At 41.2% G+C, this 22175-nt stretch overlaps 2 protein-coding genes across 2 annotated transcripts; both read left to right on the top strand.

Moving 5' to 3' along the window:
• Positions 1-562: 562 nt before the first annotated feature.
• Positions 563-1432, top strand: LOC114114771 (olfactory receptor 10H4-like). Its single transcript, XM_042251008.1, has one exon. The coding sequence runs from the start codon at positions 584-586 to the stop codon at positions 1430-1432; it is 849 nt and encodes a 282-aa protein (XP_042106942.1). The 5' UTR covers positions 563-583.
• A 4532-nt stretch (positions 1433-5964) lies between these two features.
• LOC101119986 (olfactory receptor 10H4-like) lies at positions 5965-6834 on the top strand. The gene has a single exon (XM_042249431.1). It carries the CDS (start codon positions 5986-5988, stop codon positions 6832-6834), a length of 849 nt encoding a protein of 282 aa, XP_042105365.1. The 5' UTR covers positions 5965-5985.
• The last annotated feature ends 15341 nt before the right edge of the window (positions 6835-22175 follow it).

Below are 22175 nucleotides of genomic sequence, written 5' to 3'. Positions count from 1 at the left end.
CAACACATAAAAAAGAGTACCATTAACATAGTATTAAAATAAATATGAATGTATTAAATTATCAATTAAAAGACAAATATTCTCAGAGGGAAAACATTTTACAACCTTGAGAACCAAATAAGTATTTCCTATAATAGGTGCATTATTCAAGAGAATATGATCCTGATCATCTATGTTTGTCTTCAATGCCTCCAAAAAAAAACAAAAACTTCTCATTTTGTAGTCTCTGTGGAAAACCCAGGAGCTAAACTATGTCTTCAGCATTTAATATACTGATCTCATTTTATTTTTATCACATTATGGGATGACAACAGCTGTTATGATTTATTCCATCTTACTGATGAAAATTTTGAGACCCGGAAAAATTAAGAAGATAGTTATATAGTACAGAAGTCTTCAATTATCATTTAACCTATGTTAGAGCCTCTGTTTTAACCATTGGGCCTTCATCTTGCTTCTGATCTCCCCAGATGCAGCATCCTCGTCTGCTCAGAACTACAGCACAGTGTCTGAGTTCATCCTCATCGGCTTCTCCCACTTCCCTCAGCAGCTCTTGCCCACCTTCTTCCTGCTGTACCTGCTGATGTACCTATTCACGCTGCTGGGCAACCTGCTCATCATGGGCACCATCTGGAGGGAGCACAGCCTCCACACCCCCATGTACCTCTTCCTGTGTGCCCTCTCCATCTCCGAGATCCTGTTCACTGTTGCGGTCACCCCTCGCATGCTGGCGGACATGCTCTCCACCCATCGCTCCATCACCTTTGTGGCCTGTGCCAGCCAGATGTTCTTCTCCTTCACTTTTGGCTTCACCCACTCCTTCCTGCTCATGATCATGGGCTACGACCGCTACGTGGCCATCTGCCATCCCCTGCGCTACAACGTGCTCATGAGCACCCGTGACTGTGCCCGTCTTGTGTCCTGGTGCTGGGCTGGTGGCTCGGTCATGGGGATGATGGTGACACTGATAGTTTTCCATCTCACTTTCTGTGGGTCTAATAAGATTTACCATTTTGCCTGTCATGTCCTTGCCCTCTTGAAGTTGGCCTGTGGGAAGGAGACAGCCTCTGTCACCATAGGTGTGATCATGGTCTGTGTCACGGCCCTGATGGGCTGCTTGTTCTTCATTGTCCTCTCCTATGTCTTCATCGTGGCTGCCATCCTGAGGATCCCCTCCACTGAGGGCCGGCACAAGACCTTCTCCACCTGTGTCTCCCACCTCACCATAGTGGTCGTGCACTGCGGTTTTGCCTCCATCATCTACCTCAAGCCCAAGGGCCCTCATTCTATGGAGAGTAACACTTTGCTGGCCACCACCTACACTGTCTTCACCCCCTTTCTTAGCCCCATCATTTTCAGTCTCAGGAATAAGGAGCTGAAGAACTCCATACAGAGAAACTTCCGCAGAAAATTCTCTTCTTTAAGCTCCTGATGACCAGTTGGGTGGTGAAGAAAAGGTCTAGGATCATAATATTTGTCTCCGTAGAACTATGGTAAGGATTCAGATGTGTTAAAATGTCTACACTCCATACTAGCTATTTATTTTTCCTCTGTTAGGAAGGTGTCCTTCTGGCACCACTCTTTCATGACACTATGTGATAAACTCCATCCCATCATCCATGGCTTAGGACATGTATCTATGATCAAGTAAGGAGCATCTCATGAATGAGTGTTGGCCTTGATGCCCATGGTTCTTTCTGAATGGACAAGCAAGAAAAGACTTAATTTTTCTCTTTACCCACTAATATAAAATAAAAAACAATAACAGAAAATAATTATAAAAACCAACAAACATTGAAAATTTTCTCTATATCAAGCACAGTGTCCAGTGTTGTATAACTATCTTTTTAGCTATGACAAATGTAAAAATAAAAAAGAATAAATTATTTGTCTCCATGGCAATTGTTTATTAATTACAGGGCTATGAGAGAGAACTAGAAGCAAAAATGAAGGAGGGGGAGAAAGTAAAAAAGAAAGAGTGATTTAGAGGAGAAAGAAGGGTGATAGAGGGAAGGAGAAAGGGAAGAGGATCAATGCTTAGGTAAGCACGTACACATATTTAAAGTGTATTGTTAGCTCATGTCTTACAGAAATCTTTTCCCCACACTTAACTTTCAGTAACACATACATTTCTCATTACTGTGTTAAAGTTGTATCTTTTTGGGCAGTGTGTTTAAAGGGCAGAGGGTTATCTCAAGATGGCACAAAGAGAGATCAGAAGCTACCTACAGGTATTTCATTATGCAGAAAGGAAATGTTGGCAGAGGTTACATAACATGTGAATAAATAGAGTCCTATGGACCTTTTTATCTGTTTGACTCCCATGCTGATTTTTGGGAATATATGATTGAGGATCCAGGAATTCACATTCCTCTGTGGAATGTAAATTGTTAACTTAAAAGATGAGGTTAAATATTTGAGTTGCAAACAAAAGATGTTTTATAAGGATAAACCCACAGCCACCAGTCATCTCATTAGCATACAGAAGACACTCTTATCACAGGGTCAGAGATCAAGGACAACACCAAAACCCCAAATATTTGTGTTCTATAACATAACAGGGAGGCATATGTGAATGTCAGACTATGTGACTAGGTCACCAGGACCATGGGAATAGGGTGTAATTTTATTGAGAAGAGAAGTAAGATGATCCAATTTGACCATAGATGTTGAACACTTAAAATGCCCGAGAGAAACCAGTACCCAAGATTCAGCTCTCAATTACCCTTGTCTGGGAAGCCCTCCAGCTGCCCTCACCCCAGGGCAGAGTCACTGATTCCCACTTGGGATTTCTCCAGCTCCTGCCTTGCCTCTGACCCTTCCTTGATCCCAAGTTGATGACATTATCTGTGTCCAACCTAGCCTCCTCAATGACTGGGAGCTTCTCAGCCCTGAACATGAGCTGAGATTTCTGAGTACAGAAAGCAGGGAGTCTTTTTGTGTGTGGATATTTGGAGGAAATTTAGAGGTAGCAGTCCCTGAAGATCCCCTGTGGCCCCTCCCAGCCTCTCCAGACCCTGAAGACAGATCTTCTAGGCTGGCATCCTGAAGAGACCCTAGGGAGCAGCCAGCAGGAAAGGCTGCAGCAGAGATAAGCAGACAGTATCTGTTCTAGGAGGTCCAATCCCACCCCGGCCTATGGGCACCACTGTTAGCATCAAGCAGCAGAGATTCTTCTGCCCTTCGTTACTGGCCACTTCATGGAAAAGGCAGGCCAGGCTGAGGGAGACCTGGAGGGAATGGTAGGAATGAAGAACCCTACAGTTGTGGGAAGCATTGCCCAGCCTGGGGATGGAGGTCAGTCCTGGGGAGAAGGTCATTAGGGAAGAGCTCCATCTTGGGAGGCTGCCTGAGGTCTTCTCAGTTTGTCCATCTGAGTCTTTAGCTCTCACCCAACGCAGGTGCCCTTTGCAGTTTGTGGGTCGGTGGTTCTCAGACTCAAGTCTTTGAAATATTTACATTTCTGGTTAACTCCAGCTGTTTTTGTAACAGAGATATTCCGAGTGTGATGTGAAGACTTCTGGGGGTCCCTGACAACTTTTCTGCAGGTCCGTGAGATCCTTATTCTACCAGTGAGAATGTTTTTCATCATCTACTTCAACTAAAACAACATGTTTTAGACTGAATGAAGAAGCAGACACTGCCATCAAATTGTCTCCTACAAGGCAGATATTAAGTGTATTTAAAAAAAATGTGCAACAAAGCCACTCTTCTCACTCTTAAGTTTTTCTGAAAATGTTACTTGACTAAAAAATGTTACTAGCATGTGCTAGTTTTATTAGTGTTCTTTTAAATGTACTAATAATTAAATATTTTTAATTCTTGGTTTTAATTTCTAACATAGTAAAAATTGTTACAATCCACTCAAACAAAAACCCTTTAGGGGCCTCAGTAATTTTTTAGTGTAAAGATATCCTGCAACCAAAATGCTTGAGAGGTTTCTGTATAGCTGGTGTTGCTATTGGGAATTTTATCTTAATTTTAACTTAAATTGTATACTTTGATAATTATTAGATATAATATTATGAGAAAGATCATGAATCTTTGAAAGTTGATCTTTCTTTATGTAGCCTTGTGATCTCTTATTGTTCTAACATGTTACATCTTTATTCTTTTATCTTTTCTAGATAGATGCTCAAGTCTTCCCTTCCAATCCTTATGTATCTTCTTTTTTCCCTTGTAGCATCCCTCATGACATTCAGTTCCATGTTAAAGAACAGCAGAGACAGTAAGTATGCTTGGCTTGTTCTTGATCCTAAATAATGCATCTAGTTTCCCCATTAGTATACTACTTGCTGGCTTTATGGTGCATTTTCTTTTCTTAAACTTATTTTTATTGCAATTCAGTTGCTTTACTATGTTATTATATCTTCTGCTGTACAGCAAAGTGAATCAGCTATATGTGTACATATGAAAAAGTGAAAGTGTTAGTTGCTTGGCCATGTCCAACTCTTCGTGACCCCATGGACCACAGCCTGCCAGGCTCCTCTGTCCATGGAATTCTCCAGGCAAGAATACTGGAGTGGTTGGCCATTCTCTTCTCCAGGGGATCTTCTCGACCCAGGTATTGAAACTGGGTCTCTTGCATTGCAGGTGGATTCTTTACCATCTAAGCTATCAAGAAGATCCCTGTATACAAATATCCTCTCTTTTTTGGACTTTATAGTATATATTCTTAATCTAGCTATGAAAGTCACCTTCCCACATGGTCAAGAGTTTTTTTTTTTTTTAATTGTGAATAAAAGTTGAATATTAGAACATTATTCCTGCCTTATTTGGAATAATAATAAATATATGATTTTTCTTTTATAGCTTATTCATGTAGTGAATCACATGATAGATTTTCTGATGTTGAACCATCCTTGTCATTAATAGGATAAATCAAAGCTACATGGTCATAATATATTATTTTTACTACCATGAGATTTTACTGGGTTATACCCTACTATGAGTTTTTAAATCTGCATGAGTAGATAAAATGAGCTCATAATTATCTTCTCTTACAAATATTCTTACCTGGTTTTAGAATCAAGATTGCATTGACCTGATGCAAAGAGCTGGGCAATTTCATGTATTTTTCTGTTTGTTGAAGAACATGCATATGATACTCACCCACTGTTCCTTAAAAGTTTAGAGAGCTTACTTGCAAACCCAATTGGGGAAATGATTTTAGGGAGGAAAGCTTTTTAACTAACTAAAACTTTAAAAAAATATTTATGTACCTGGGACCCCTAATTTTTCTTGTGCCAGTTTTGGAATTTTACATTCTTTTAAGAGTTCATTCATTTCATCTAGAGTTTCATATTTTTTGACATACTGTTTTGCTATTTTTATTAATTTCCAATATTCATTATATTTATATTTACTTCCTAATTTTAATTTCATGTTTTGTTGTTAGTATCTTCTCTTTCTGTCTCTCTATCTTATTAATCTTTTCCAATAACCTAATTTGACTTTATTTAAGCACACTTTTTTCCTGGATAAAATTTCTTAATAAAATATCTAAATTTGTATATTTAGCCCCAATATTATTTTACCCTAAAACTTTGATATTTGATGTTTAAACTAGTCAATTAGAAATATTTCTGAATTGATTTTATGATTTACTTTTGAACGAAAAGGTTATAATGAGAACCCAGTGGCCAAACTATGTCTTAAGCACTTGATACACATAAGCGTTTAATCTCAGTTTATCTTTATCACAAGACTGAATAGTAAGAAGTATTATGATTTCACCCATTTTACTGATGAAGATGGTGAGACCCAGATAAATTAAGGACATTTAAAATAGTATACAGCTCTTAAATTTCCATTTGATCTACATCAGAGCCTGTGCTATAACCATTGTTGATTCTGTCTCTGATCTCCCCAGGTGCAGCATCCTCGTCTGCTCAGAACTACAGCACAGTGTCTGAGTTCATCCTCATCGGCTTCTCCCACTTCCCTCAGCAGCTCCTGCCCACCTTCTTCCTGCTGTACCTGCTGATGTACCTGTTCACGCTGCTGGGCAACCTGCTCATCATGGGCACCATCTGGAGGGAGCACAGCCTCCACACACCCATGTACCTCTTCCTCTGTGCCCTCTCCATCTCCGAGATCCTGTTCACTGTTGCGGTCACCCCTCGCATGCTGGCGGACATGCTCTCCACCCACCGGTCCATCACCTTTGTGGCCTGTGCCAGCCAGATGTTCTTCTCCTTCACGTTTGGCTTCACCCACTCCTTCCTGCTCATGATCATGGGCTACGACCGCTACGTGGCCATCTGCCACCCCCTGCGCTACAACATGCTCATGAGCACCCGTGACTGTGCCCGTCTTGTGTCCTGGTGCTGGGCTGGTGGCTCGGCCATGGGGATGATGTTGACATTGATAGTTTTTCGTCTCACCTTCTGTGGGTCTAAGGAGATTCACCATTTTGTCTGCCATGTGCTTTCCCTCTTGAAGCTGGCCTGTGGGAAGGAGACAGCCTCTGTCACCATGGGTGTGATCCTGCTTTGTGTCACGGCCCTGATGGGCTGCTTGTTCCTCATCGTCCTCTCCTATGTCTTCATCGTGGCTGCCATCCTGAGGATCCCCTCCGCTGAGGGCCGGCACAAGACCTTCTCCACCTGTGTCTCCCACCTCACCATAGTGGTCGTGCACTACGGTTTTGCCTCCATCATCTACCTCAAGTCCAAAGGCCCCCATTCTATGGACAGTAACACTCTGCTGGCCACCACCTACACAGTCTTCACCCCCTTTCTTAGCCCCATCATATTCAGTCTCAGGAATAAGGAGCTGAAGATCGCCATTCAGAGAAGCTTCCACAGAAAATTCTCTTCTCTAGGCTTCTAATGACCAGTTGGGTGTTGGAGAAATATGAACAAAGGGCTGGTATAATAATGTCTATCTCCTTAGAAGTCTTGTAAGGATGTAGGTTTGTGAGTATACCCTCACTTCATAGAGTTTGATACATACTGGCTATTTGTTTCACCTCAATTTTTTTGTCTCCCTCTTGCACAGACTTGAGCCATCATGATCTCTTTTTTATACCTCACGTGATAAAACCTGTTTCATCATCTATGCCTTAGAATTGTAATCTATCTATAAGCAGACAGGGAGCATCAGATGGGTGTGGGGGCACTGATGCAGGTGGATTGTCTTGAATGGGCAAGCTAGAGAAGATTTTCATATAAAATAAAAATAAAAAGATTAATGTGAAGCTGATAATATTGGGTCAGCCAAAATGGTCATAAGAAGTTACAGAAAACCTAAAGGAGCATTTTGGCCAGCCCAGTAAGTACCACCCAAACACTAAGCAGTTTTGTGTATGAAGCACTGCGTCCAATGTCTTTTTAAAATTTTTTTTTTTTTTGGAGGTGGACCATTTAAAACTCTTTATTCAATTTGTTACAATGTTACTTCTATTTAATGTTTTGATGTTATGGCTGCAAGATGTGTGGGATCTTAGCCCCATGACCAGGGTTGAAACCCACAGCCCCTGCACTGGAAAGGCAAAGTCTTAACCAGTGGGCCACCAGGGAAAGTGTGTCAGTCACTCAGTCATGTCTGAATCTTTATGACTCCATGGACTGTAGCCCTCAGGCTCCTCTGTCCACGGGATTCTCTAGGCAAGAATACTGGAGTGGGTTGCCATTTCCTTCTTCAGGAGATCTTCCTGACCCAGGGATGGAACCCTGGTCTCCTGAATGGCAGGCAGATTCTTTCCCATCTGAGCCACCAGAGAAGTCCCCTCCAATGTCTTTTAATTGTCATCATCTTAGTTACAACACATGTAAAACAAGAAAACTGTTTCCAAGATAATGGTTTGCTATTTACATTTCCATACTATCTCTGGAATGGATAGACCTAACAGAGGTTTTCTGTCTTGAGCTGAGCTGAGTGAAGTAGGTCAGAATGCAGGTGGAAAGGAAAAGAGAATGAACTAGTGAATGGGAATCTTTTAAATTCATCTGTAAAATACATTGGATAAATAGGAAATGGGGGACTTCCCTGGTGGTCCAGTGGCTAAGAATCCACCTGCCAACACAGGAGACATGGGTGTCATCCCCAGTCTGAAAAGATTGCACATGTCATGAAGCAGCTGAGCCTTTGCACCAGTTACTGAGCCTGCGATCTAGTGATGTGGGCCACAACCACGGAAGCCCATGCACCTAGAGCCTGTGCTCCGTGACGAGGGAAGCCACCTCAGTGAGAAGCCCAGGCCCCACAGTAAAGAGCAGCCCCCACTCACCGCAACTAGCAAAAGTCTGCAAGCAGCCGTGATGACCCAGTGCAGGCCATAAATAATTTTTTTTTTTTGAAAATAGGAAATGGGGTCAAATCTGGGAAAGAGAGAGAGAATGAATCTGTTGGTAACAGGTCTAATTGCATATGAGGAAGAAGAAAGAGAGGAAACGTAAGGGACTTAGAAAGGGAACTAGAGAGGAAGAGGGAGTGAAATAGGAGAGAAAGAGAGTGAATGAGAGGAGGGAGAGAGAGAAAGGAGGGGGAAAGTAAAAAGAACAGAAGGGTCAGTTCTTAAGAACCTAAAATGTGTTAAAAGGATGTTTCTAGCTGACATATTATGAAAATTCTTTTTCCCCTTTCCTGCACATACATTAAGTAAAATATTAATTTCTCATGAAATTGATTGTGTATAAGTTGTTTCTCTTTGGGGTGTATGTTCAAGGGTAAAGTGCTATCTCAAAAAGGTACAGATGTCCAAGGCTACTTTTGGATAATCCCATTATGTAGATGAGAAATGTGGGTGGAGGTCACACAACTGGTAAAGACTTATGGGGGGACCTCACTGGTAGGCCAGTGATATAGTCCTCCTTCCAATGCAGGGACGTGGGTTCAATCCTTGGTTAGGGAACTAAGATCCCACATGCTTTGGGGCAACTAAACCCATGCACCACAGCTAGGGAGCCTGCAGGCTGCAATGAAGACCAAACACAGCCAAAATAAAGGCAGGGGGCGGGGGAGTGCCGGACGGATTCATGGGGAAGTTTAGATCTATCTGATTCCCATGCTGATGTTTGAGAATGATGTGACTGAGGAATCAGGAAGGAGGCTTTCCATGGGATGTAAAGTTTTAACTTGCAGTGAGACCAGACCTCAAGTTGGAGACAGAAGAGATTTTAAAACAAGGATCTTAAGAATATCTATCATATATTAATCAAATTAACAAAGATCAAACACAAAGAACAAATATTAAAAGCAGCAAGGGAAAAACAACAAATAACACACAAGGGGATTCCCATAAGGACAACAGCTGATCTTTCAATAGAAACTCTTCAGGCCAGGAGGGAATGGCAAGACATACTTAAAGTGATGAAAGACAATAACCTACAGCCCAGATTACTGTACCCAGCAAGGATCTCATTCAAATACGAAGGAGAAATCAAAAGCTTTACAGACAAGCAAAAGCTGAGAGAATTCAGCACCACCAAACCAGCTCTCCAACAAATTCTAAAGGATATTCTCTAGACAGGAAACACGAAAAGGGTGTATAAACCTGAACCCAAAACAATAAAGTAAATGGTAACGGGATCATACTTATCAATAATTACCTTAAACGTAAATGGGTTGAACGCCCCAACCAAAAGACAAAGACTGGCCGAATGGATACAAAAACAAGACCCCTCTATATGCTGCTTACAAGAGACCCACCTCAAAACAAGGGACACATACAGACTGAAAGTGAAGGGCTGGAAAAAGATACACCATGCAAATAGAGACCAAAAGAAAGCAGGAGTGGCAATACTCATATCTGATAAAATAGACTTTAAAACAAAGGCTGTGAAAAGAGACAAAGAAGGCCACTACATAATGATCAAAGGAACAATCCAAGAAGAAGATATAACAATTATAAATATATATGCACCCAATATAGGAGCACCGCAATATGTAAGACAAATGCTAACAAGTATGAAAGGGGAAATCAACAATAACACAATAATAGTGGGAGACTTTAATACCCCACTCACACCTATGGACAGATCAACTAAACAGAAAATTAACAAAGAAACGCAAACTTTAAATGATACATTAGATCAGTTAGACCTAATTGATATCTATAGGACATTTCACCCCAAACAATGAATTTCACCTTTTTTCAAGTGCTCATGGAACCTTCTCCAGGATAGATCACATCCTGGGCCATAAATCTAAACTTGATAAATTCAAAAAAATCGAAATCATTCCAAGCATCTTTTCTGACCATAATGCATTAAGATTAGATCTCAATTACAGGAGAAAAACTATTTAAAATTCCAACATATGGAGGTTGAACAACACACTTCTGAATAACCAACAAATCACAGAAGAAATCAAAAAGAAACCAAAATATGCATAGAAACTAATGAAATGAAAACACAACAACCCAAAACCTGTGGGATACTATAAAAGCAGTGCTAAGAGGAAAGTTCATAGCAATACAGGCATGCCTCAAGAAACAAGAAAAAAGTCAAATAAATAACCTAACTCTACACCTAAAGCAACTAGAAAAGGAAGAATTGGAGAACCCCAGAGTTAGTAGAAGGAAAGAAATCTTAAAAATTAGGGCAGAAATAAATGCAAAAGAAACAAAAGAGACCATAGCAAAAATCAACAAAGCCAAAAGCTGGTTCTTTGAAAGGATGAATAAAATTGACAAACCATTAGCCAGACTCATCAAGAAGCAAAGAGAGAAAAATCAAATCAATAAAATTAGAAATGAAAATGGAGAGATCACAACAGACAACACAGAAATACAAAGGATCATAAGAGACTACTATCAGCAGTTGTATGCCAATAAAATGGACAACGTGGAAGAAATGGACAAATTCTTAGAAAAGTACAATTTTCCAAAACTGAACCAGGAAGAAATAGAAAATCTTAACAGACCCTCACAAGCATGGAAATTGAAACTGTAATCAGAAATCTTCCAGCAAACAAAAGCCCAGGTCCAGATGGCTTCACAGCTGAATTCTACCAAAAATTTCGAGAAGAGCTAACACCTATCCTCCTCAAACTCTTCCAGAAAATTGCAGAGGAAGGTAAACTTCCAAACTCATTCTATGAGGCCACCATCACCCTAATACCAAAACCTGACAAAGATGTCACAAAAAAAGAAAACTACAGGCCAATATCACTGATGAACATAGATGCAAAAATCCTCAACAAAATTCTAGCAATCAGAATCCAACAACACATTAAAAAGATCATACACCATGACCAAGTGGGCTTTATCCCAGGGATGCAAGGATTCTTCAATATCCGCAAATCAATCAATGTAATTCACCACATTAACAAATTGAAAATAAAAACCATATGATTATCTCAATAGATGCAGAGAAGGCCTTTGACAAAATTCAACATCCATTTATGATAAAAACTCTCCAGAAAGCAGGAATAGAAGGAACATACCTCAACATAATAAAAGCCATATATGACAAGCCCACAGCAAACATTATCCTCAATGGTGAAAAATTGAAAGCATTTCCCCTAAAGTCAGGAACAAGACAAGGGTGTCCACTTTCACCGCTACTATTCAACATAGTTCTGGAAGTTTTGGCCACAGCAATCAGAGCAGAAAAAGAAATAAAAGGAATCCAAATTGGAAAAGAAGAAGTAAAACTCTCACTGTTTGCAGATGACATGATCCTCTACATGGAAAACCCTAAAGATGCCACCAGAAAATTACTAGAGCTAATCAATGAATATAGTAAAGTTGCAGGATATAAAATCAACACACAGAAATCCCTTGCATTCCTATACACGAATAATGAGAAAGTAGAAAAGAAATTAAGGAAACAATTCCATTCACCATTGCAACGAAAAGAATAAAATACTTAGGAATATATCTACCTAAAGAAACTAAAGACTGTCTTTTCACCTTGCTTATATTTTCCTTTATTGTGCAGAAGCTTTTAATTTTAATTAGATCCCATTTGTTTATTTTTGCTTTTATTTCCAGAATTCTGGGAGGTGGATCATAGAGGATCCTGCTGTGATTTATGTCGGAGAGTGTTTTGCCTATGTTCTCCTCTAGGAGTTTTATAGTTTCTGATCTTACATTTAGATCTTTAATCCATTTTGAGTTTATTTTTGTGTGCAGTGTTAGAAAGTGATCTAGTTTCATTCTTTTACAAGTGGTTGACCAGTTTTCCCAGCACCACTTGTTAAAGAGATTGTCTTTACTCCATTGTATATTCTTGCCTCCTTTGTCAAAGATAAGGTTCCATATGTGTGTGGATTTATCTCTGGGCTTTCTATTTTGTTCCATTGATCTATATGTCTGTCTTTGTGCCAGTACCATACTGTCTTGATGACTGTGGCTTTGTAGTAGAGCCTGAAGTCAGGCAAGTTGATTCCTCCAGTTCCATTCTTCTTTCTCAAGATTGCTTTGGCTATTCGAGGTTTTTTGTATTTCCATACAAATCTTGAAATTATTTGTTCTAGTTCTGTGAAAAATACCGCTGGTAGCTTGATAGGAATTGCATTGAATTTGTAAATAGCTTTGGGTAGTGTACTCATTTTCACTATATTGATTCTTCCGATCCATGAACATGGTATATTTCTCCATCTATTAGTGTCCTCTTTGATTTCTTTCATCAGTGTTTTATAGTTTTCTATATATAGGTCTTTAGTTTCTTTAGGTAGATATATTCCTAAGTATTTTATTCTTTTCGTTGCAATGGTGAATGGAATTGTTTCCTTAATTTCTTTTCTACTTTCTCATTATTCATGTATAGGAGTGCAAGGGATTTCTGTGTGTTGATTTTATATCCTGCAACTTTACTATATTCATTGATGAGCTCTAGTAATTTTCTGGTGGAATCTTTAGGGTTTTCCATGAAAAGACAGCCTTCTAAATGGGAAAAAATAATAGCAAATGAAGCAACTGACAAACAAATAATCTCAAAAATATACAAGCAACTTATGCAGCTCAATTCCAGAAAAATAAACGACCCAATCAAAAAATGGGCCAAAGAACTAAATAGACATTTCTCCAAAGAAGACATACGGATGGCTAACAAACACATGAAAAGATGCTCAACATCACTCATTATTAGAGAAATGCAAATCAAAACCACAATGAGGTACCACTTCACACCAGTCAGAATGGCTGCGATCCAAAAATCTGCAAGCAATAAATGCTGGAGAGGGTGTGGAGAAAAGGGAACCCTCCTACACTGTTGGTGGGAATGCAAACTAGTACAGCCACTATGGAGAACAGTGTGGAGATTCCTTAAAAAATTGCAAATAGAACTACCTTATGACCCAGCAATCCCACTTCTGGGCATACACACCGAGGAAACCAGAATGGAAAGAGACACATGTACCCCAATGTTCATCGCAGCACTGTTTATAATAGCCAGGACATGGAAACAACCTAGATGTCCATCAGCAGAAGAATGGATAAGAAAGCTATGGTACATATACACAATGGAGTATTACTCAGCCATTAAAAAGAATTCATTTGAATCAGTTCTGATGAGATGGATGAAACTGGAGCCGATGATACAGAGTGAAGTAAGCCAGAAAGAAAAACACCAATACAGTATACTAACACATATATATGGAATTTAGGAAGATGGCAATGACGACCCTGTATGCAAGACAGCAAAAAAGACACAGGTGTGTATAACGGACTTTTGGACTCAGAGGGAGAGGGAGAGGGTGGGATGATTTGGGAGAATGGCATTCTAACATGTATACTATCATGTAAGACTTGAATCGCCAGTCTATGTCTGACGCAGGATACAGCATGCTTGGGGCTGGTGCATGGGGATGACCCACAGAGATGTTATGGGGAGGGAGGTGGGAGGGTGGTTCATGTTTGGGAACGCATGTAAGAATTAAAGATTTTAAAATTAAAAAAAATAAAAAAAAATAAGAAAATAAAAAAGAATATCTATCATATATGAGTGCTTGCAGTTTGCCATACATTGTGGTAGGATTTCATATGCATTAGCTTCTCAAACTCACAAAATAAATCCATATATACCTGTATTTATGGGCTTCCCTGATGGCTCAGGAGGTAAAGAATCTGCCTACAATGCAGGAGATGCAGGTTAGATCCCTGGGTCAGGAAGATCCCCTGGAAGAGGAAATGGCAACCCATTCTAATACTCTTACCTGAAAAATAAATCCCACAGACAGAGGAGCCTGGCAAGCTACTCTGTGAGGTTGCAAAGAATTGAGCACGATTGAGCGACTGACGCATGCACACGTATGTTACACCCACTTCTATTATTACCCATATTTTTGAGTGGAGGAAAATGAGAATCTGATTGATTGAGCCACGGGCTTCCTTCCCAGGTGGCTCAGTATAGAATCCTCCTGCAATATAGGAGACCTGGGTTGTTCGATCCCTGGGTCAGGAAGATCCCCTGGAGAAGGAACTAGCAACCCATTCCTGTACTCTTGCATAGGAAATCCCATGGGCAGAGGAGCCTGGTGGGCTACAGTCCATGGGGTCATAAAGAGTTGGACACCACTTTTAGCAACTAAACAACAACAACAGCATAGAGTTGAGCCTGCAAAAAATGAGTGACCTCTATTCAGCCACATTATAAGCAAGAGGTAGCTCCTACTTGACTCTCTATCAGCTGCTTGCTCCTTAAGTGGAAAAAATAGAATTCATTAAATTAGAGCTGGGGCTCAGAGGCGTTCATTTCTTAGGGTTATGAGGAGGAGAGGCCAGTCGGTTCCAGGAAGGGATGAAAACCTAGATTGGAAAAAAGAGACCAACTTTAGCAGACATCAATGACATGAAGCCAAAGCTTAAAATATGCTGCTCTCAGGCGGTTAGGAAGAAACACCAGATATGAGGGGCCCAGGGAGACAAGTCTTAAGTTTAATGAAACAGGCTATATGCTTTTTGTGTTTGGTTTTGTTAGCAGGTGTATTAATATAAAAATAGTGTTGTGTTTAAATACAAAGTTGCTTGGGCTAAAAATAATTTTGACTCCTTTTATAAAGTCAGGCTCCTGGGTTGTATTGAAAGATTCGTGTTAGTTCATTAGCAATATTTGGAACCATCCCCTGTCTCTACTATAAATTGTGAAGAAGTCCCAAATGGTAAGGACTGCCTCTTGAAAATGTTATGTACAATGGATGATTAAGTGGCTAGCACAAGCCCCAGGGTATAGCCAGTGCTCCATGACTGATCACAAATCTGGAGACATTTTAGAATACACGGATCATCCTGGGAAATGGGTAAGAATCACACTATGTGAACATGAGAGAATTGACAGCATAGGTGACTTCTGAATTATATCCAAGAAGGGCCAGTGTGCTTCCCTGGGATCACTAAAGAAGAAAATCAACTCGTTCTAGTTTGACTAATGTCATTGCATTCTGAAATTTAATAAACTGTGTTTTTACTCCTTTACCATATTTTGTATTACTTGCTTTACAAATTTATTAATTTTTACATGGTATTAATTTAATTTACCAATAAAAAACGTCCAAAGAAGTTGAACTTAGTGAATGTACATAGAATTAAGAGTCATACTCTAGACCCCAAGGGCTGGATCAGAGCGAGAAGATTGAGGCAGGTTGATGAAAGTGCAGAGTTGTAGCCCATCTTTGTTTAAAATGCTGATACTCTGTTTGTTGTGAATTTTTTGCATTAATTTTGATTTTTAAAAATATTGCATGAAATGCGATTTTTCTTGGTCACTGAATTGTGTGATGGTCCCTTAAATTTAGTTGTCAAGGGGATTTGCTTGCACCTAGTCCTAACCCTACTAGACTTCCCCTTGTGTGTGTGCTAAGTCATTTCAGTCGTGTCTGACTCTTTGAGACCCCGTGGACTGTAGCCTGTCAGGCACCTCTGTCAATGGGATTTCCCAGGCAAGAATATGGAAGTGGGCCATTTCCTCCTCCAGGGGATCTTTCCAACCCTGGAACTGAACGACATCTCCTGCATTGGCAGGTGGATTCTTTACCACTGAGCCACCTGGGAAGCACTTTTTAAGTAAATACTGCAGAGTTTATCATCCTTGGCACTGCTGACATCTGAAGCTGGCTCATCTTTGCAGTGGGGTCTATTCTCTATGAGAGATGGACTATTTCCTGCCATATCAGTAAACAAGGAGGTCACAATCATTGGCAATTGCAGCCCTCCAGTGTGAGTTGGTGAGCCCTAAAGACACTCTGGAAGGAGAAAAATACCTTCTGGCAGCCATCAGACTATACCCATTCCCTACGGTGAGCCCTATAGGAACTTATATGTAAAGATGTGAGAGCTGGGTCATAAAGAAGGTTGAGTGCTGAAGAACTAATGCTTTCTAGTTGTCATGCTGGAGAAGACTCTTGAGAGTCCCTTGGACAGTAAGAGGATCAAACCAGTCAATCCTAAAAGAAATCAACCCTGAATAATCATTGGAAGGACTGATGCTAAAGCTGAAGCTCTAGTACTTTGGCCACCTGACACAAATAGCCAACTCGTTGGAAAATACCCTGATGCTGGGAAAGATTGAGAGCAGGAGAAGAATGGGGAGACAGAGGATGAGATATTTGGATGGCATCACCAACCCAATGGACATGAGTTTGAGCAGACTCTGGCAGATAGCGAAAGACAAGAAAGCCTGGTGTGCTGCAGTCCATGGGGTCACAAAGAGTCAGACACGACTTAGTCACTGAAAAACGACAACAGTGAGCCCCAAGGACGTTCAGGAATGTGAAAAACACAGGAAACTGGCCCGAGATAGGTGAGGTGCCTATGAAAGGAAAGATTTCAGTGAGCCCAGATTCTTGTATCTTCCCACACACAGAAAAGCCCTGAATTCCTTTACTTGGAATATTTGGTTTTCTTTAATTAATAATAATCTTTTGATGTTCAGACTACCTGCCCTTGTTACAAAATTTCTATATAACCTATATAACCTGTTTTCTCCCCTCACCTCCACTGAGTCATTTGCTCAAGGCCACTTGAGATGCTGCCTCCTGGGCTTCATTCAATTCAATTCAGTCGCTCAGTTGTGTCCGAATCTTTGCAACTCCATGGACTGCAACACACAAGGCTTCCCTGTCCATGACCAACTTCCAGAGCTTTCTCAAACTCATGTCCATCCAGTCAGTGATGCCATCCAACCATCTCATCCTCTATAATCCCCTTCTCCTCCTGCCTTCAATCTTTCCCAGCATCAGGGTCTTTTCCAATGAGTCGGTTCTTCGCATCAGGTGGCCAAAGTATTGGAGTTTCAGCTTCAGCATCAGCCATTCCAATGAATATTCACAACTGATTTCCTTTAGGATGGACTGGTTGGATCTCCTTACAGTCCAAGGGAATCTCAAGAGTCTTCTCCAACACCACAGTTCAAAAGCATCTATTCTTTGGCACTCAGCTTTCTTTATGGTCCAACTCTCACATCCATACATGACTACTGGGAAAACCATAGCTTTGACTAGATGGACCTTTGTCAGTAACGTAATGTCTCTGCTTTTTAATATGTTGTCTAGGTCTGTCATAGCTTTTCTTCCAGGGAGCAAGCATCTTCCACCAAATAAAACCTAAGTCTCAACTTTTAGTTTGTGACTATTTTTTATCCCTGGCCTTGACCCACTGGACATTATAGCACATCTCCCCCTCCTCCAGTTGTAACAATCAAAAATGTCTCCAAAAAGTCCCAAGTGTCCTTTGAAGGGGTCACTAGTGAGAGCTGTTGGAGTACAGGAATGAAGGGCAACCTGGCTGGTGCTCCCAAGCTGCAGAGTCACACTCCTTTTGATGGCCTTTAGCACCTGGTCTGGGCTTCCCTGGTGACTCAGAGAGTAAAGAATCTGCCTGCAATGCAGGAGACCAGGGTTTGGTCCCTGGGTCAGGAAGATTCCCTGGAAGAAGAAATGGTTGGGAAGATCCCTTGGAAAAGGGAAGGGCAACCCACTCCAGTATCCTTGTCTGGAGAATTCCACGGACGGAGGAGCCTGGCTGGCTACAGTCCATGGGGTCGCAGTCAAACATGACTGAGTGACTAACACACTAACTAACGCTAGAACCTAGTCCATGTCTTGGTGAGAGCACTGACATTTCTCTGTGTGTCTTGCCACTAAGCACCATGGAAACTCTTCAAAGAGAGAGACTAGCAACAGATCTGTACTCTCAAAACTAGCACAAGAGTTGAGACACAGAAGGCCATAGGTAACTATTAAATAGCTCTTTGAAAGCTGGCATTTACTGGGTCCTTACTGCATGCCAATCGGGGTCAGTTGCCCTACATAGAGGATGTTATTTAACTCTCTGAGCCATCCCAAGAGGTGCATGTGTGTGTGTTAAGTTAAGTAGCTTCCGTCATGTCTCAATCTGCAACCCTATGGACACCAGCCCACCAGGCTCCTCTGTCCATGGGATTCTCCAGGCAAGAATACTGGAGCGGGTTGCCATTCCCTCCTCCAGGGGATCTTCCTGACCCAGGGATTGAACCCTGGTCTCCTGTATTGCAGGCAGATTCTTTACCACACAGCAACTCTCTTATTTCAACTTTTCTCTAAGTGTGACGGTTGCACGAGTGCTTCAGTCATGTGCCACTCTTTGCACTCCCATGGACTGTAGCCCTCCATGCTCCTGTGCCCGTGGACTTTTCCAGGCAAGAATACTGGAGGGGGTTGCCATTTCCTTCTTCAGGGCATCTTCTCAACCCAGGGGTCAAACCCATGTCTCTTGCATCTCTGTTGGCAGACAAATTCTTTGCCATTAATGCCACCCGGGAAGCCCATTCTAAGAGGTGGATCTATCATATTGCAGGAAAGTGATGTGTAAAGGGTTGGATGGAAAGACAAACACTGGAAGCCTCAGGTGAGTGACCTTGGACGAGTCATACAACCATTCTGAGCCTCAGTCTCCCCTCTATCAGATGGAGTGGGTGTGAGTTTATCTGCCCTGATCCCTCTTTGTAAGGCTCATTCACATATGTAATGAGATAACACATGTGAAGAATAACAGGAAACCTGCCGTATATTCTGCAAAGGAGGCTGCTCAGGGTTCCCCAGTTTTGACTGCACTTGTTTCCACATCCTCACACTTCATGTTAACATGAGAGGTTTTTACCGCTCACCTTATAAAGAAGGACTGAATTCAACTTTCGGACAAATGAGGTATGGTTTACTATTCAACTTAAACGTGTGTGAGCTTAGTCACTCAGTCATATCCAACTTTGTGCAACCCTGGGGACTACAGGCTGCCAGGCTCCTCTAAGGGATTCTCCAGGGAAGAATACTGGAGTGGGTTGTCATGCCCACCTCCAGTTGGGCCCTCCTCCTACCCAACCCAGGTCTCCCGCATTGCAGGCAGGTTCTTTACTGTCTGAGCCACCAGGGAAGATCAAGAATACTGAAGTGAGTTGCCTATCCCTTCTCCAGGGGATCTTCCCAACTCAGGAGTCAAACCAGGGTCTCCTGCATTGCAGGCAGATTTTTACCAGCTGAGCTACCAGGAAAGCCCATCAACCTAAACATAAATACACATATTTTCTTTTCCTTTAACTCTGGCTACTTTGTCTAATTAATTGCTTGTGTTTTTTAATTATACTTTTTGCTGTGTATAACAGAACCATAACTAGTGTTCATTAAGTATTATAAAGAGTTATTTTTCAATAAATGCATACATCAAACTCCCACTGGCTATCTATTTTACATATGGTAATGTACATGTTTCAATGCCATTCTCTCAAACCATCCCACCCTCTCCTCCCACTTATCCACAAGTCTGTTCTTTATGCCTGTGTCCCCTTCACTGCCCTGAACATAGGATCATTGGTACCATCTTTCTAGATTCCATATGTATGCATTAATATATGATATTTGTCTATCTCTTTCTAACTTACTTCACTCTGTATAAAAGGCTCTAGGTGCATCCACCTCATTAGGACTGACTCAAATGCATTCTTTTTATAGCAAAGTAATATTCCATTGTGTATATGTACCACAACTTCCTTATTCATTGGATGGGGGGTGGAGGTGGGAGCCCCTGGTGTTCAGGAGGGAAGGGACACATGTATGCCTATGGCTGATTCATGTTGATGTATGGCAAAAGCCATCACAATATTATAAAAAATTTTCATCCAATAAAATAAATTAAAACAAAAAAGCATAAATTCATATTTGGAAATCATTTAAATACATCAAGGAAGCTTTTTAAAAATTGAGAGGCATTATGTAACAATCGAAATGGGAAAATAGCTTCAGAAAAAATAGGTACATGTGTATATATAACTGAATCCCTTTGCTGCACATCAGAAACGAACACATTGTTAATAAACTACACTGCAAAAGAAGTTGAGATATAATTAATGTATAACATTGTGTAAGTTTAAGGTATACAGTGTGCTGATTTGATCTATTTATATATCGCAATATGGTTACCACTTCTTAGGGAAATTAAATGAATAGTCTTGTTTAGGCTTCAGAGACAAAGCAGAGCAGGCTTCTGACCTTGCTTCTAACCTGCCTGGACACTGCCCTGACTGGGAGTGATGGTGATGATGTTGAGCCTGCTGCGAGTGCAAGACTTTCAGCACCTTAGATGAGGGAGAAATCTTGAGGTTGTTGAGCCCTTGGAGGGGGCCTGGCCAACCAAGCCCCAGGCTTGGCAACATCGCAAGTTTTACACAACAAAACAAACAGCATTAACATGAAACCAGAACCTTAATTTGGTCACAGATTGATGATAATATCCGTTTCTGACTATCCTGGGATTATAAGCAGGAAACCACCCCACACCACCACCACCACAACTGCAGTCTTGGAAATCTCACCCAAGGAGCAGACACGCTGCCTGGGACCCTTTCCCAGTTGGGATTCCAAATGTGCTGACACAGGGCTTCCCAGCGCTATTTAAGTCTGGATGTTGGTCAGAACCCAATTTGGTGATTCTCTGGTCTTTCTATTTCTCTTTTCGAAAGTTAGCAAGATAATTCTCTAAGAAATATTTATATTATTTATTTGTATATGAGAGTGGCTTATTTTATTAACAAATCCTTTGAACCTGAGACGAAAGTGAAGCCTTTCAGCAAAACACTGTAGTGTTTGCTAATAACACCTCTACTGTATCACATAATTGTCTCTTTTTGTGTGTGTAGTGGGAATAGTGTTTCAACAACTCTGAAGTTTATAATAATATTACTGCCTATAACCACTATGCTGTTATAAGCACTATCTTGTTCACCTACCAGTTGTTACCAATCCAGGTTCTTGGACTCATTGAATTGAAATTCATTCAGTCATGTCTGACTCTTTTGCGACCCCATGGAATTCCAGGCCAGAATACTGGAGTGGGTAGCCTTTCCCTTCTTCAGGGGATCTTCCCAACCCAGGGATCAAACTCAGGTCTCCCGCATCGCAGGCGGATTCTTTACCAGCTGAGCCACAAAGGAAACCCAAGAATACTGGAGTGGGTCATCAGGAACTGAGAAGAGGTCAGACAAAAAATTCAAGCAAGGCTTTATTGGGACTCGTGCTGCAGCATTACTCAGTCATAAAAAGGAACAAAATTGGGTCATTTGTAAAGACTTGATTGGAGGAGAGTCTAGCATACAGAGTGAAGTAAGTCAGAAAGAAAAACCTTGCATATTAATACATATATGTAGACTCCAGGAAAATGGTACAGATGAACCTATTTGCGGGGCAGGAATAGAGAAGCAGATGTAGAGAATGGATGAGCAGACATGGAGGTGGGAAGGATGTTCCTGGTGTTCAGTCGCTAAGTCGTGTCCAACTCTTTGTGACCCTATGGACTGCAGCACACCAGGCCCCTCTGTCTTCCAGTCTCCTGGAGTTTCCTCAAATTGATGTCCATTGAGTCCATGATGCAATCCAACCATCTCATCCTCTGCTATCCCCTTCTCCTTTTGCCTTCAATCCTTCCCAGCATCAGAGTATTTTTCAGTGAGTCAGCTCTTCACATCACGTGGCGAAAGTATTGGAGCTTCAAGCTTCAGCATCATTCCTTCCAATGAATATTCAGGATTGATTTCCTTTAGGATTGACTGGTTTCATCTCCTTGATGTCCAAGGGACTCTCAAGAATCACCTTATCCCCCTTAGTGCAAATGGGGATATTTAAACTGATGTGACCACGAGACACACCTTCATTTTGGGCTCTGCACTCACTACCCCTGGTGGCTGTGCCACTTCACACTCTTTCCACGGCAGGCAATTTCTCACGATGGGACTTTCTCCCTTGAACTAATTATACAGACTTCT

The sequence above is a fragment of the Ovis aries genome, chromosome 5, assembly GCF_016772045.2.
Source record: "Ovis aries strain OAR_USU_Benz2616 breed Rambouillet chromosome 5, ARS-UI_Ramb_v3.0, whole genome shotgun sequence".
In the NCBI taxonomy this organism is placed as follows: domain Eukaryota; kingdom Metazoa; phylum Chordata; class Mammalia; order Artiodactyla; family Bovidae; genus Ovis; species Ovis aries.
The sequence above is the reverse complement of the archived record's forward strand: the minus strand, read 5'-3'. Positions and strand labels throughout refer to the sequence as shown.